Below are 18,027 nucleotides of genomic sequence, written 5' to 3' on the forward strand. Positions count from 1 at the left end.
TTCGCCTCTTGTAGCTTTCCTGAAACAGCTCAAGCCCTCTGGAAACCACCATCTGAAAACAAGCACTAACCTACACCACCCTCTGTTCACATTATTCATACATCCTCTTTTGCAACATGAAACCACTTAGCCCTAATTACTGCTACAAGAGCATTACTACTCCCTCTTTTTCATCCCTCCTTTTGTTTCTATTACTCACACTACTCCCTTAGATTGTAAGATCATGAGAAGGGCCCTCACAAGCCCACCATTCCTAGCAGGAACTTTGTATAAAAGTACTATGAGGCTAATTGGTAAGCTCACGGGTAGAATTCTCAACTTCCACTGACATTCCACTTTAATCACTCACATTCAATCTGGCCTTTCTCTGGCAATCTCTGATGCAAAATGCTAACAGTCCTCTTTAATTTTCACCTCTGTGTGACCACTATTCTTTTTTTCTTAGAAATAATCTGGGAAATTGCAGTTTATGCAGCAGTAAATGAATGCAGTGATGTATTCCGGCCTAGGGTGGGAATCCCCCTGGTTCCAAATGGTGTGGAATTATTAATTGGTCCTTTCAGATGCATGCAATGACCTGAATTTAAGAAAGCATCACTTATATGTGGACTCAGTCATTCAGGCTGCACTACCTGGATAAACAACCAATGTAATGCACATTGCCATATAATTTAGTATGCATATAGAAGGTCTTCAAAGTTAAAATGTAATTCAAGTAGATTATTACTTAAGTCTCATTTCTGCTAGGATTTAACACAGGCACTTCATGTCCAAAATAACAAAGGTTTAAGAGTTTGTAAAATATCATCAGAAAACATAGATGTTATCTGATCAAGAGACCCAAGGGAAAGTAGTTCATATCATACAACGATCATATGAAACTGGTTGATGGAACTGGAACATTGTTATCTCACTACTTTGTAGAATCCCAGAGCTCCCCTGGAAATAAAGACACAAAGCTATATCTCAATTTTCCAGAGGTCAGAAAGAGGTTATTACTGTGGTGGTCAACAACAGCTGTTAAATCTGTTCAAAATAACTAGCCTTTCAAAACTATATATATACTGGAAAGCTGCTCAATACGTATAGATAACAAAATGTCTTTTCAAGCACAGAACTGTGATTTTCTATTAAGACTTTCTGGAAAGTAACTGTGACCAGTAGAAATACCTGTGGTTTAATTGTATTCTTTCCAAAGTGATTTTAAAGAACAATTCATTCCTGTATTGGAAATGATTCCCTTACTTTAACTGACTTGGAATGAACTGAGCAAATTTTACTTTCTCAAATACATTTCATGGTTTATGGATTAATAAAATGACGAAGGAAATACTGAAGGATGTGGTTCAGTGGCATACTGAGGGAGGCAAGGTCAGAGGGGTGCCACAGTGGCACACATAGGTATCAAGTCTCCCAGAACTTCCCTTCCTCTAAACGTTTTCCTGCCTTCTCCAATGACCTATTCCTTGTCCCTGTCTCCTTTTGTGCAGCTCTGCTTTTTCTCTTGCCACTTCTTCATCTTCTTCTGTCTTCTTCTCAGTATCAGCTCCATTGACCAGGCCTTCCAGAGTACTTCCACAAAAAGGTGGCGCCACAGCGTGCACCAGGTGAACAGCCTCTCCCTGTGCCACCAATCAGTGAGTGGACATGTGCTGAGGCTCTGCCCTTTTGCAGAAGTACTCCAGGAGGCCTGGACAACAAAGCTGATGAAGAAAGAAGACAGAAGAAGATGGGACAGTAGAAAAAGCGGATTAGTGGGAAAGGAGACAAGGAAATGGAAGCAATTGGTGGCGAAAATAGGGAGACATTGAGAGAAGGTATGAGAGCATGAGAGAGTAGGCGATAGTGATAGAGCGTGAATAGAACTTCATGACAGTGTGAGAGAGTAAAAGTAAGAGTGTAAGAGAACACAAGGAGACGTCAGTGAGAGAGTGAGTGTATGAGAGAGTATGAGTAAGGGTGTATAAAAGTGAGAGTGGGAGTGTTTTTGCATTTTAAAGTGGGTTGCCAAATATAGAATCCACACAGGGTGCCAAATAATCTAGGTATGCCCCTGATGTGGTTTTCATGCAAAGGATGGGTTATAGAAGTGGAGGAAACAATAGTGATGAAGTCCAAAAAATCTATGATCTTAAGCCAGGTATAGCACTGTTCAAATGGCTTGTAGGATAATTACTTGTCCTGGAACATTATCTTTTTTGAGGCAACTGTAGTATTTTAGTTGCACATAGAAAGTCACTAGATTGTTCTTTATAATTACACAAATAAATCAAAATATGCCTAAAGTTTCCTAATTTTCATCCTTAATGCATACTATAGGGACCGCATTTAATCTTCTATATATGCACACATAATAAAGAAAATGTTGTTGGAGTGTCAGTTACAGGTGATAACCGATCAATAATAATCATTTCTTGCATCAAAATCACTCCTTGCACCACAGTTGAATAGTACCATATTTTAAAGTAACTTATGATTTCCAATAAAAGGATCTCTTAGATTTTTGACAATTATTTGTCCTCTGTTAGGTAATATAGCATGTGGTCTCTGCTACAGGACTGAACAGCATCAGCACTATTAGCTGCACCAAAGAAGGTTAGGCAGCGCTTGAGATTCTGTCCTAGACCAGAAAATGTCACTGTATATAGGCATGTCCAACACACCACATACCTACCTAACCAGTGCTATTAGTGCATTATGACTGCAGTTGTGTAGCAATAACAATACATGTTTAATGTGGTTTCATAGATTGTTAAGCTAATAGCAGGAGTTTAAATTCACATATTTTGACTGGTATACAATATGTTCCAATGATTTTGACTTTAGTTATATAACTATTACATTGCTTTCTTTTTTAGCCTCTATTTTAGCTCATTTGAGTTTTCCTACAAGCTTTATAGCTGGCTGTTGTAGTTGTCATGGAAGAAACGACAAATAGAACAGATACGACTCATGATCATTTTCTCAGAATATGCTTCTTGAAACAGAATAGAGAATCACATTATGGCTCTTGTTCACTGTTATTTCACCCAAGACGAGAGCCAGTATGTGTAGTGGGCACTTAAAGGATCTTTTGAATGAAGAACAAAGATAACAATCTACCAGGGTTAATGAGCAACAGATTGGTAGTTCCACTCTGACTACAGGTGAACTGAATTTGAATCCAAATGACCTTGTTCGAAATTATCTATCTGAATACAATATGGTTATTAGTGCTCAGCTACAAGGAGTTCTATTTAACCTGTTATGATCAAAAAGACTGCAGAAATATTTTTTGTCTAACGGGAAGAACAACTCCCCAATCAGGCCCCCTATTACAACTCTTTACTTGAATCAAATTATTAATCCTTGTATTGCAAATAAAAAAACAAAGATATTACGGAAAGCGTGTATATTTACAGAAACCGGAAAGCATTTTACTAACCTTGTACAATAATGGCAATACCCCCAATTTTAAAAGGGCAAAGCTGTTTGTTATATTTCTTCCTTGGGATGCTTGTAGAAGATCATCCACAGTACCATACTGTACATCAACAATTTCCCCCTACACGGGAAAGAAATATATATATCACTGATTTTCATTCAAAAAATATATATATAAAAAAAAGATTATTATCAGGAAAAATAACAGACAGTGAGATTGGGCCTGGATAAGATACATGTCCTCTAAAGGGAAAATGTAGGATCATTAAAAAACAAAGCAAGGGCAGGATACGCAAACATGTTTAGACATCTTCCCAGGTAGCTATTGAACATGAGTGGTTTGTGCATCATGATTCTTTCTCCTGTTTTTGTATTCTTAAAACACCAACAAGCTGGTTGCATTATAGTTCTGCATCAGACTTGTTTTGTCATATCTCTCTGTATCGTTCTTTATTGTTTTTCTGCATATTACAAACTCACTTACAGTAGGAAACATGCATGTTCCCAGTGGCATTATTACAGTGGACACAGTGATCACAGCTGCGATGGGGACTGTACCTCCAGGCATTGAGTGGCATTGAGTGACCCCTTATTCTTGTCTCCTCATACCAATTCAAAATAGTTTCGAAAGGTCCTGTGTGTGTGCATGGATGTGTAATTGTGTGTTTGCGAGCATGGATGTGTAATTGTGAGTGTGTGCGCTTGGGTGTGTAATTGTGCGTGTGTGAGCTTGGGTGTGTAATTGTGCGTGTGTGTGAGCATGGGTGTGTAGGTGTTTATATGTGAGCATGTATTTGTAAGTGGGGTGAGATAGAGTGTGTTTTAGTGGCTATGAGTAAGTGTGTGTAATTTGTGTGTGTTTACATATGTGTGCCAGAGTATGCGTTGGGGGGGGGGAGCAAGAAAATAAGGCACAGACAAGTTGTTTGGGTGCAATGATGGAACAGACAAGGTGTTTGGGGCAAAGATGGTACAAACAGGCTGTTTTGTGGAATTAGAATGGCACTGGTAAACTGCTTGGGAACAAAGGCACTCACAAGGTGTTTGGGGTAAAGGTAGCGCTCAAAAGCTGTTTAGGGCAAAGGTGGCACTGTGGGACATGTTGCTTGGTAAAGTGGAAGGGGCCCGGGGCAATTTTCGCACCAGGGCCCTATGGTTTCTAGTTATGACCCTGCACAGATGTTTTGTGGTTAATATTGCTTTTGACTTCATAAAGGGAGGCTGATACTCTGAAATGTTAGTCCAATGAAAATGTATTATTTTATATTCATGGATAAGAACCCTCCAAGAGTCATGAATATACAACAATATCCAACAAAGAAGTGTGAAATATAGAGTTACTTACAACTTTTTTACTAATAAATTTCATTAACAGAAAAGACACACAGGTTATTCATTGCCTTGTTAAGTTTATTTATAATATACTTTGTGTCTTCTTTTGGATCCATTATTGGACCAGCATGAGTACATCCTACTACTTTTTGCCATCTACAACTGTAATTTATTTACTTCATAGCTATATTAAGTGGCACATTGGCATGTGTTGCATTGGACCAGATATTTTGTCAGTGTGACAGAATTAACTAATTTATAGGAGGATTTTAATAAAAATGACAGAGATAAATAGTTACGTTACCTCAAGAGTTCCTTTGGCAGAGAAGGCGGCATATGAGTACAGAAACTCCTGACTCTGATGACTGTTGGACTCTTCATCACATTCCTGTCCATTTGGATAATAGCACTGACCATTGTTCAGAGTGATTGTATTTGGAGAAGAGCCTGGTAGGTCAAGTAAGACTGAATAATTTACTAACTGAACTTCTTTTAAGCCTATTGAAGTCCATAGAAGAGCAATTTCTTTCGCTGTGTCAGTGTCTGCTTTATTTACAGAAATCTGTGTGAGATATCTGGAAGGCAAAAGAAAGAAAAGAAAGATATTATGCTGCATTTTAAAGGTTATAAATTATTTCATAGGCATATGGTTTTTCTGTTATATAGAGTGACGTAAACTAGCTGGATGACAGTAATAGAAATTATTAGCCGATCATAAGGTCAGTTTTATTCTACAAGAATAACAAATTCAGGTGTTCAGTCCATTTTTAATACGTAAAAAAGCAGTTCTGTTGAAGCATGATCAGGATACATATATTGATTTTCTGTATGGAAGCCAATATCATATTAGTAATACAAAGTGATGAAATAAATAGCCCAGGGATGCATTTCAGGGATATATCTTCCTCTATCCCCAATGGGCCTTATTTAGGTTTTTTCAGCACAGCAGTATTCCAAACATCAATCGTTTTCTCTAGCAAGTTATTTGCATGTGTTAAAGGTTTTCATCTTCAATGCTGGTAGTTACTTTATACAAACCCCAAAATCAGCATGTACAGTATACTACATTGTATTTTTCAACCTAAATTACTATGTTACTATATATACATGAACTAGTTACTATCAGCATCAGAGGAGGAGGGGGGCTTGATGAGCTGCATTAACTCCTTAATTACAAAGCCCGTACATGTACGAGCTCAAAATGCATTGTTTTCAATGGGTTTAGGGTTCGCCCATTGTCCTTAAGGGGTTAAATTAACAAAATGTATACAAGGTTTCGGCAGCTATAGTTCATAAACAATGAAAATTGATAGATGCTTCTTCTAGGAATCAACAGTTAAGTTAATGCTGTGCAGAAAAGGGTAAATTAACACAATGAAACACATTTTTAAAACACCCCATTTTTAGTATTTGTAAATCTCCCCATGACCATACCTCGGAACCATACCAGGACTCGACCTTTGGTGGGTGGTCACGCTGACATTGGTGGGCAGTCCTGCTGATGTCAGTGGGTGTTCCCGCTGAAGTTGGGGGACACACTCCCATTTAAGGAGGAAATAAGCGGGGAGTGGGGCATATCAAGACCCAGCCCCTATAACCTGGAGGATTTGGGTGTCTACCTTGAGAACTGGAACTTTGGAGTCCCCTGACGAAACCCAGAGAGTTCATAGGTATCCACATGACTCATCTGGTTTATATGGCAATCCCGTATGTTTAACTATTCATTTTAATGGCCAATTACTATTTCTATGTAGGTGTATGCCGCTGTCATCATTCTGTTGTTTTGTAACCATGAAAATACATTTTAAAATACGATATAAAGCTATTGAATTAAATGAAACTAAGCTCCAACAAAGTACATAGGTTTCAATAATAGATTTTTTTGTAAACATCAGTCATATAATGTACAACCAGAGAGAAACAGATTGAAAAGGTGTTTTTAGAAGTTAAGGCCTACTACTGACATCCTCATCTTGTGTGGTATTAATTAAAAAGCAATTCAATGCAGAATAATTAGACAGAAAGCAAATCTCTTATCATTCAGATAAGCACCCTAGTGTTTTATAAACATCATGTACTAGATTTATATAATTAATCAAACAATGTAAAATATAGATTTTTGCTTACCCTCCCTTGTGTGAAGAGAATAGTTTTTAATGTATTTGCTGTTTATGTTCAAGGAGCAATTTTATGAACAATTTAGGGGTACTGCCATGGGCATGTGTTGTGCCCTCAGCTATGCAAATCTTTTTCTAGACTGTCCAAAATCTTAAAGGTGCCTTCAAAACACATATACATATCTGACAATATTGACAATATTTTCATGGCCTTGTCAGTACCCCATATAATTTGAAACTCACATCGGTTTTTACCAGAAACAATTTAATATTTTTGGATTTGACTATTACCAAAACAGGTAATGGTCATAACAAAGCTATACCTCAAACCAACTTCTACTAATAACCTTTTACATTGGAAAAGTTTTCACCCAGCTAGCCTGCACCACAATATCCCAATTGGACAATATCTATGGGCCGACGGAAATTACTCCACTCTAGAGGGTTTTAAAAAGGAGGCTGCCAAAGAATTATGTTGAAAGAAAAGGGCTATACTAACAAATGTCTAAAGAAAGCCTATCAGAGAGCACTAATATAGGACAGGGATATGGTGACAGACATAAAAAAAGAAAAAAGCAGCCAGATATAAAAATTCCACATGTGCTAAGACTCAGAAACTTGTTCACAGCCACTTTACTCCAAAACTAAGTTCTAAAACCTGGATAACACCCACAGTTGGTACCTACAGGTGTAGCCATTGTGAAGCATATGATTTTTTAAAACCATCAAAACAACTTTTTAGCAGTTACAATAAATGTGTATACCAAATGTGACACGTTGTCAATTGCAGTACCATTGTAGTAGGACAGTATATCTAATTGATTGTGCATGTGGCAAACTGCACATTGGAAAGGCAATTGGTCCACTAAGCCAACATATTCTAGAACCTGTCAATTCTATAAGATACTCTATTTATACTAAAATATCCAGGCATATTATGATTTGACTCTGGTCCCAGTTATCTTCTGTTTTCAGTTATTAGGAAAAAAATCCTAAAAAACTGGATTTATCAGCTGAATACATTAACTTAACTATACTCTCTATCGTAACCCCTTAATGACAAGACTGTTTCTTACTCGTAGTAAATTTTGGGACAAAGGCTCTTAACATTTTTCAGTGTTGCTGTTTAGCGGTAATTTTCTTCTCTCATTTTTTGCATCCACACACATTATATATTGTTTTTTTCAGGAGATAAATATTTCTATCATATCATCTAATTTACTATATAAAAAAAGATAAATTATGGTGATTTTTTGTTATAAGATTTTTTCTCACTTTTTTTGAAAAATCTTTTACTCATCTGCAAAAACTAATAAAAAAAACCTGCTAAGTAGATTCTACTATTTGTCCTGTGTTTAGAAATACCCAATGTTTTTATGTTTTTTGGGGGGGGGTTTTGCACGTTATGGGACAGTAAGTACCAGTAGTGTTTTGCTATTTCAAAACCATTTTTTCCCCAAAGCTGGTCATTCTGCCCCATGTGATATTTCAGGTATCTCTGAAGCCAGCCAATGCAATTAACCCCATCAAACCCCAAGGTATTTCAGATGCTGGTATTTTAACCCTTCTGATGCACTAATTTTACCACCAGCCTTTGTCAAACTTTATGTTGTACTCCAGGTATAAATTCACCGCTCCTGGTATATGTCCCTGTCAAACAACACCCCAATATGTGTTCAGCAACATCTCCTGAGCGCAGTGATACATGCATGGGTTTGTTAGGTTGCTCGGGGACTAAAAAGCCCTTTTAGGCTAGATTTCCACTTGGTTTTTTTTTGCTAAAAACGCCCATAAAAACGCCAATAGCGCCACCTGGCGTTTTTTTAGTGAAAAACGGCTGCAGCCAGATGTTAGCTGTTCTTCAATAGGAAATCGCAAAATGCCATTTCCACTTGGCGTTTTTCTGTTTGGCGTTTTTTCAGTCCTCTTTGGCGTTTTTCTGCTTTTTTGGGCTCTGTGGCAGTTTTTCAAAATCGCAGCATGTTGACACTGGCGTTTTTTGCAAGAAATCTTGGCGTTTTTCTCCAATAGAAGTCTATGGGAGAGAAAAAACGCCATGAAAAAGCCATGTGGGTTTATTGCCTTGGCGTTTTTTATGGCGTTTTTTCTGGCGTTTTTTCCACAGTTACAATGCAGAGGATGGACCCAGTATCTGTGTGTCCTACGAGAAATAGGCTGAAAACAAACAGTTTCACACAAAACAAAGTCCTGGACTGGTTCATATTGAATTTTACACCATTTGGAACAAACATGCCATTACAAACAAACATACCCAACGCATCAACTGGATCCTGCGTGCCAAAAGCAACAGCAAACAATTTGCACCATCATATGGGGCCAATCTTCCCAGAGGAGCAGACATTCGGAATAAAGCATGCCTTACAATCCACAGAAAAGAGACAAAAGCGTCTACCAAGTAAATGACATCAGGAGAGGGCAGATACTTGCCATTTATCCTAATCCCTTTTAGCTGGGTGAAACTTCTAACTTGTAAAGGCTGGAAAAACTGCCTAAGGTCAAAAAAAGCAATTTCCACAGAAAGGCTAAAACGCCAGAAAAAACTCCAGAAAAAACGCCTAAACGCAGGTAATTGCAGTGGCAGTTTTCTAGGCGTTTTTCCTGGCGTTTTTCATCAAGAAAAAAACGCAGGACAAAAACCCAAGTGGAAACCTAGCCTTAGAGAGGTGTGCATTTTTCAAATTGGAATTTTGACAAGTTAAAAATTCTGGGAGGTAAAAGGCCTTTGTGAGGTGTGTTTTTTTTGCCATTTAGACATCTGGTCAGTCTGTGCTCACGTCCCATATTTGGCATTTATAATGCCAATATTTTAACTCTTTCCATGCGGGAAATTTTTGCGAAGCTATAGCGCTAAGTGCAGGACTTGCTCATAAAAAACATTGGTTGCCTTGTGAAGGCCCTATACAAACCAAAGGTTTATTAATCCAACCCATATGATGAAAATAGGTAAATTATATTAGGGTAACAATGTACTTGTTTCCTGGAAATAGGCATACAGTTCAGATCCATTATATATATATATATATATATATATATATATATATATATATATACACACACACACACACACACATATATGTGGATTTGAGACTGAATATAATGTAAAATTTTATCTTTACAAATCAAAATGGTAGACATTGTTACTTTTAAGTAACATTCTGTAAAGAACACCTTTTAATCAGATTTTGTTGGATGTAATTTTAAGTATTTTTCATCCTTTCTATACTGTGAAATTACTTTTTATTATCGTACAATTTAAAGACAACAAAGAAAATAGCTTGATGGCGCATATCTATTCTGCATTTGCTTTCCTAAAACTGAAGCGTTATTTAAGAAAGCAGTGTGCAGGAGCTGACAGAAAACAAACAAGATGTTTGGAACACTACCTACATTCTCTAACCTTGGACTTCATCTAGCTACAGTTCAAGTTGTCTGCTGCTAGATGAAGCATAAATCCTATGAGGAAGCACTACAGTATTGTTCCTTGAGAGAAGAAGCAATCCACTCTAAATGTCACTCAAATATGACAAAGGGAAAAGAGAGAGAGAAATGGCAATGACTCTTTTAAATGTAAATTTTGTTTCTTAATCAACATTCATAATAATAATAATTTGATTTAATTGTGTCTTTATATTGTAAGCCAAATCCATGATGTTTATATACCATATTTAATTTAGTGCTGTCTAAAGAAAATATCTTATTTTTACATGTTCCAGTTATTGTGACGATTGAGATATTTGTGAAGGACTGTTTTTTATTCTGGTATATGTTTGCTTAGTAGCATGATTCCAGATTTACACATATATATTGCTTGAGGCTCCCCATGTTAATAATATTTGTGCCATGATAGACGTGAATAATCACCTTTCGGTTACATTGAAAAAATGCAAAACCAAATGGCGCAATGCTTGCTATTATTTCAAAATAATATGACATTCAAACATATTTATAAATCCTAAGAACTCATTGTTTTGATGATTGTCTTTCTTCTAGAATTAAATTAGTAGATTTATATAATTTAGAAAAAATACATTTAAGACAATAGGCCTTATTTAATCCACTTAAACAAGATAGTATGGACTTTGCAAAAAAAAAATCCAAAATGCTTTATTCCAGACAGAGGCCACTGAGAAACATGCCCATAGAAACGCATTGGCAATTGCGAGCCCATTTCAAGCAGCTCTGATACATTTTGCTGACTCTACAATAATAACTTATCACATATACTTTTCAGTCCAGTACTACCAATAAAATCTACAGTCATGAACATACAAACTGTATATACTGCAGGAAAACAAACAATGCCAGAACACAATGTCATTTAACCCTTTACTGCACCAAATAGAATTAAAGCAAGAAGGAAAGCAATGTATACCTACATTAACATAAACAACACTTCCAAATAACCTTAACACCTTCATCATCACACAACATGCACATTACCTGAACAGGTAGCCCGTTAGGCGCAAAGAGGTAATCTCAATGTGAGGTTGATGTAGGAACTGAGCCACAATAAGGCTTTTACCAAAGCAGGAAAAAGCTGTCATATAATACTACTAATTTTTTAAATCAATAAATCACAATTAAACCAAAAAGAAGACAAAAGACAGTAGGTAAGAGGAAGAGATAAATACTAAAAAAGCAATCTATTATTGTAAATTCAATTTATTAGTTCACAGTGCATTGGACACAGCCAGCTTATTCACATGCCAATGCTTCATACATGAAATATTTGCAAGACACATTTTAACTAAAAGAAAACAATTGACACCCAACATCCTAAAACATATCAACCCTCAAATATTACACCACGTCCATATTTCAATGGCTATAGTTTAGGAAATACAAGTAATAGGTTTATGCAGAACTTCTTCGCAAGTAGATTTTAAACTGTTTCACAGTTTGTTAAATATAACTTGGTTGTTACCAATTACCTTTTGCTCACCTGACCAATACCTTGGTTGATGATTCTGGTAATACTGTTACACTCTTTTCCACCAGACCCAGGCATTTCACTCACATGTCATTGTTGTAATCTTAAACCAATTTTAGGTTTACATTCCCACAAGCATTCAGTGGACATATACTTTTGTAAAAGTTAAAAATGCACAGTATAAGATTTCTGTGATCAGTGCAAGCTATGTCTGAAAGTGAACGTTTTTTATTTCTGAGTAGCTAGACATGAGTTCTTAATTCAAAAAGGGTTCAAAGACAAGCCATGACATTAATGCTATTCTACCCTAAATATTGGAAGTCCTCCACATGGCTTGGCTGGCTGAGAGATGAGCAATCTTTGTGCTTCACTGATCTCGATAAGAAGAAAGAAAAACACCATCCCTTTATTCAAAGGATGTTATTTTTATTTATAAAGCATATGTCAAAGCTAAAATTGTACTTAAGTCTTTACATTCTGGCTCACATTGGTGCTTGTGAAGTTGTGATGTTTCCAACTTTGATGTATCACTTGTAGTAATCTACTGCTTTTCAAAGCATAGTAGACAATTGTTCTATGCAATGCAGCTGAAAAACAGAAACTTATATATGTTGATATAGACGCACATGATTTTTCTCTGAAGTGTCTACCAATTTTACCTCTCTCTTTCTGCTCACCGCCTCCCAACCTTCAACCTTGCTGCAGTCACCCCTCAAATACTTCATCCCGTGTCACCAACAGACGTTTCTAATGTCTTTTGACTTTCTATCTGCCCATTATTTTCCTATTCCCATGCATTTCCTACTTTCTCTTTACATTGCCCTTATACTTGCCTTACCTATCATATATTTATTCTCGTCATTACTAACGGCATGTCCCCATCCTCACTTAACCATGGCCTTGTCTCTAACATCTTGAAGACCCTCTCTAGATCTTATATTCCTATCTAACCACCATCACATCTCCTTTATTCCTAGTCCCCAAAGCTACTAGAATGATGTAGCTTACGTTTAATGTCTTACCCACTTTCTTTCCTTTTTATTGGGTTCTCATCAATATAACTTTTTAGCTTACTACTAATTCATCTTTCTCCCAGCTCAAATCCAACCTTCAGGTATAGTTTAGCATCTCTTTGAATATCTCAGGGCTTGGATATCGTGCTAGCGTGTCCCTTTAAGAGCTGCTCCGTTAGCAATTTATATGGGCTGGTGAGCAACATATTTGTTGGAAAAAAATTATGATATCGAATGATATTTTCAACCTTCTCATTTTAAACTTATCAATTTATGCATTCAATGTTATACTAAAATGAAACTACAGTAGTAAAACCGTTATGAAATCAACATATAAGAGTGTGTCTTTTAAGGAAGAAAAAATGTTATCCTGTAGCATAGACACATTTATATGTTACCCGCTTTTGGTACCTGTAAAGAACTTTTCTTTGTTGCAGAAGCCAATTTAAAAGCTTTTTCACTCAAACATGAGTAAACTGCTAATTAATAGCAAATGTGTAATGTTCTTTGAAAACAAAGCCAATTGTAATTACAGCGCATAGTGTTTTAATGAAGCATAATATAATATATATATATATATATATATATATATATATATATATATATATATATATATATATATATATATATATATATATATATATATTTGTAAAATTATGCCTTTGCATTTTGGTTTTGTGTTACTTTGAGGAGCAATCACATATTTGAAGTAAACAAAGGAAAGACATGAGATACAATGTAATAGCTTGAAACATAAAATTTGATGGCAACATTCAGCCCACCTGGAATGCCTATTTTAACTATAAAGACTTAAACCTTAATTCTTATCCTGCTTCATTGAATGCAATATGTTAGTGAAGTAAACTATTCCTTTCTTTTTCCTGACATGTTAGCACACTGTACGGTGTGCCTGTAACATTTTATGTGCCTGTCGAATAGTCAAGATTTTGCCACCAGATGGAGTAGTGATCATATAACACAATATTTTTCTTTCTCCCCATGAAATCATCATAATTGTACAAAATAAAAAAACATTCTGCATACATACATGATAAATATGTGAGCCTCAAATACATATACAATATATTAATTCCTATAAGTAATGTAAATACTACTGAATACATTTGGGCCGGAAAATGACATACATTACATCAAATTTTAATTTAAAAAAAAAAACATGTATGTCGGACATGAATGAAACATCAGTTCTGCCAGAAATAGACCATTGTGTTGCAGAATTGTATAATGTACACTTTAATCTTCTTGACAACTGCTGGGCAAGCATACAACGCATGTATATTTTCTAGGACAAATGTTGAAGATTAAACTATAACAAAGCAAAGCTGACTAGTATTAAAAATAGAAGTATTATTAGAATATTAGAATGAACTTGTAATACTATCCTTTACAACATGATCACAAATAAATAGGTATTGACAGAAATGGAAAGTTGGTAATGTACTCTGCAATATCATGCGTCTGCTGTTTTAGATCAAAATTGGTTTTTAGACTAGTATAGAACGTTTGTTATGTACACATTTTAAGATTCTGTACTGTGAGCATCTATGAAAATATTTCACTGCGGTTTGCAGTTTACGATGATATCCATCTGACCAAAGTCACAACAGTGGGTACCGCGTCAGACGGGACTGGTGCTTGTTTTGGTCATTGCACATGGCTGGTAAATTAAAATTATTGTAGATGGGAGAAATTTACAGGCACAGGACTGTAACAGGAACAGTAAGACAGCAGGAGAATGAGAACTGGCACCCATAAGCAAGGTCAGGCTATCCAAGGTCACATACCAAAGAGACCAGAACACAGGATAAATTGGCAGTCCAAGTTAAGGTCAAATATCATGAAAACAGTAGACCAAAACAGGGTACCGATGAGCTAAACAGAGCCAGGGTCAAGGTCCAAGCTGGGTCAATATCCAAAATCAGTCAGAGCAAAACACAGGGCCGGATGTATGATCCTGCTAAGAAAACAGGGAGGTACAGTGGTGCAGAGAGGCCATTGATGACAAGATTTGCCAGAGATGTGTCAGGAAAATGAGCAAGGATGACTTCAGATATGGTGAGACAGGAATTGCAGCAACCAGAGAGCCTTCTGGTGACAATATAGGTAGGAGAATGATCTCCCATGCTCACAGTAGCTATTTCCAATCACTAGGTTATGACAATGGGGTACTCTGGAGTCCTGAATACCCCTATGTTATGTTTAAATGGACTAAAACAGCTGTGGATTTTCTAATGGCATTGGTGTGTGCTAGATACGTACTGTTTCTATTTAAATATGATTTACTACAAGATGAACTAAAACAATACCATTGCAATTTTTCAGTCACATTGCAAATGCGTATTTACTAGATCAGAGACTCATTAATTGCAATGAAACACTTATCCAGGAAATAAATTAAGCAATAGGAAAGCAGTTAAATCCTATTCTATAATTACAATAGGCTGTGCATAAATATTTTGTATGGGGAGAGATTTTTCTATAATCATAATAATTTCAACCTGTTTCATAGGGTTTGAAAAATGGTGAAAAAGCAATATTTCAGTTCAATATCGAAGTACGGAAAGTCATGTTGGGAATAATAAGTGTAATCAATCACTGATCACATTTTGTGATGCACAGATTTTGCACAGGAAAAATTAATTTCACCCAAGCAAGGAAATTAATATTGTTGGGTTTTTTTATATTAACCATGGGAAGCAGTTTCTTTCGTAGATAATTTCCATAGAATACAGCTGTAAATTATACTATACACATATGTTTAACTGTACATTTATTTAATAAATAGCAATATAGTTAAAAAGCCTATGGGAAGTTTATTGAAAGAAAAGTGATGTCAAATGTCCTTGTTTTTATATCTTTATATATATATATATCTTTAGCCTCCTTGATCTCTGCAGAGAGTTTATTTGTGAAATGCTCTGCGGGAAGCCTAGGCCTCTTCCTTTGCATTGTAACACAAGAGAGTGCTGAAATTTTGAATGTCCCAGTGCTTGCTAACCAGATCAGCACGATGACCAGGAAACTAAATAAAAGGCAAATCTAGATGGAACATTATATCTTAAGAATTGAATCAATTTACCTACTAATCTCCAAAAATATAATCTGGAAATGATTTGCACCTTTAATATAGACAGACAGACAGATAGATAGATAGATAAAGAACTTTCTTTGATATAAGAAATTAATAATCCAGAATTTTCATAAAATACGTTAGTGTTGCAACAATTTGTAGCACTTTTCTTTCTAAATTGTATTGCCTCAATATTTTAATTGAATTAAAAAATATTTAGTTATTTTTGTGCATTGTTTTTCAAAATATAGCATTTTCCCTATCTTTTCTCAGTTTTACCATGTCCAGTGCACTACATCAATTGTTAGAAGAGATTCTTTGATTTTCGTGGAGAGATAAAATATGGCTATCCAGCTTTTCAGGATCCCAAATATTTAGGCTGCTATTATTATTTTGATTTTTTTTTCAGAATTCAGTTAGTCAAATTAATACATTAGAAAGTCAGTCTATTTGATCAGTTCCTTACTTGAATATGTAAGAAAATGAAACTCAAACAAAAATGTTCCTACACCTGGGATTAAAACATAAAAGCCAATTATTTCTTCACAGTATCTTCCAACTGTGTATTATGTGTATATTCTTGTATAAATAATTATGTTTAATTAGAATTTCAATTACCTATAGATGTTCAACTCCATATTATTTGCACGAATAATTTTGTAAATTTATAATCACAGACTAACATTTATTAATTGTCAGACAAACGTTAATATACGATTGATTCACAAATCAATGAATTAGTCCTCTCTTGACTTACCAACTGTAAAATATTCAATATACTATATTTCATGTTTGTGGATAGATAATTGTGCAAAACTTGTTCTCTTGGGAGTTTAACACATCGACTTAGAATAGTTTAAGAAGACTATTTGATTTCTTAAAATGCTGTAAATGACACATCAAAACTATGTGCACATTTGAGGAATCAAACACTAGGAGACAGATTATTTTCCATCACATTTTCTATTAAAAAAGGTACTTTTAGTGAAAATTACATAATGCTATATAGAAGGAATGCCAAATATTTGGAATTAGCAATACACTAGCATAGTCAAAATAGTCATAGTCACTATTCAATCCGAAATAGAATATCTGTCTAACGTCTTTTGTCTACACATTATTCTTATTAGTCACATTAGTATAGAGTGATTTTCCTTTATAAGTAAATTTACCACCATAAGAACATTTTATGATGAGGATTAGGATTCTGACTGGCAAATAAATATTAGCCTTATAAAACATTATCTTTAAATTATGGTAGGACTATTATTTTCACATGTGAACATCTAGCCTATGTATACAATTGTGAATGCACCATAGCACATGCTTCTCTGTGAATAAGCACTGTAAAAATGGTGGCACTATATCAATAAAATAATAATAAAAAACACCAAAACATTAAAAATAACATCTTATTTTGGTGGTGGAAAAATACTGTATATAGATACAGCATTCAAAATTAGACACTTTTGCAATGTTTGTTGTTGAAATCTGAGAGATGTGATGTAATCATCAATGAACCCATGCCTATCTATAAGATGGACACAGTTTGTCATGGCTTGTCTGCCTTCCGAAATTATCTGGAATTTATAGAAATCAGCATCTGTGCTACCAGATGTTACTTGTAATTTGTCAAACATAGAAGCAATGAGTACATTGGCTTGACATTGATCCAAAACCCTGTTTTATTAACATACAATTAATAACTTAGCAGATGTATCAAACCATCCGGAAGTACCCAGTTCCTAGGGACAAACTCATACTTTTAGTTTCTAACCAAAAAAATAGCAAATTTGATCTGTTTGGCATCTAAATCTTCAATAAATTACAATTGTAATGAAGTTCTATTATTTTTCAGATATACGTTCAACAAAGCAAGGTATATATTTTGTTTCAATATGAAAAAGAACAAAATGACATTACTAAAATTAATGTATCTCTGCAAATGTCTAATGAAATGCATCTTGTTGTTATGGGAACTAGCTAAATCCTTCTCAGTGATTTGATAAAAGATGCGTTAACATGAACTCTAATATTAATCTGATAGCTTCATGACATATTCACTTTATAAAAACAAGGGTTTTTCTAAAGAATTGTTAG

At 35.2% G+C, this 18,027-nt stretch overlaps 1 protein-coding gene across 1 annotated transcript in view; it reads right to left on the reverse strand.

Moving 5' to 3' along the window:
• Window positions 1-18,027, reverse strand: part of LOC128484065 (inactive N-acetylated-alpha-linked acidic dipeptidase-like protein 2) — a 156,641-nt gene that overhangs the window by 54,234 nt on the left and 84,380 nt on the right. Inside the window, exons 3-4 of the mRNA XM_053460383.1 lie at window positions 5,060-5,330; window positions 3,425-3,544 (exon numbers count right to left, since the gene is read on the reverse strand). Of these exons, the coding sequence (XP_053316358.1) occupies window positions 3,425-3,544; window positions 5,060-5,330 (391 nt within the window). The remainder of the gene's footprint in view (window positions 1-3,424; window positions 3,545-5,059; window positions 5,331-18,027) is intronic.

This window comes from Spea bombifrons, chromosome 3, assembly GCF_027358695.1.
Source record: "Spea bombifrons isolate aSpeBom1 chromosome 3, aSpeBom1.2.pri, whole genome shotgun sequence".
In the NCBI taxonomy this organism is placed as follows: domain Eukaryota; kingdom Metazoa; phylum Chordata; class Amphibia; order Anura; family Pelobatidae; genus Spea; species Spea bombifrons.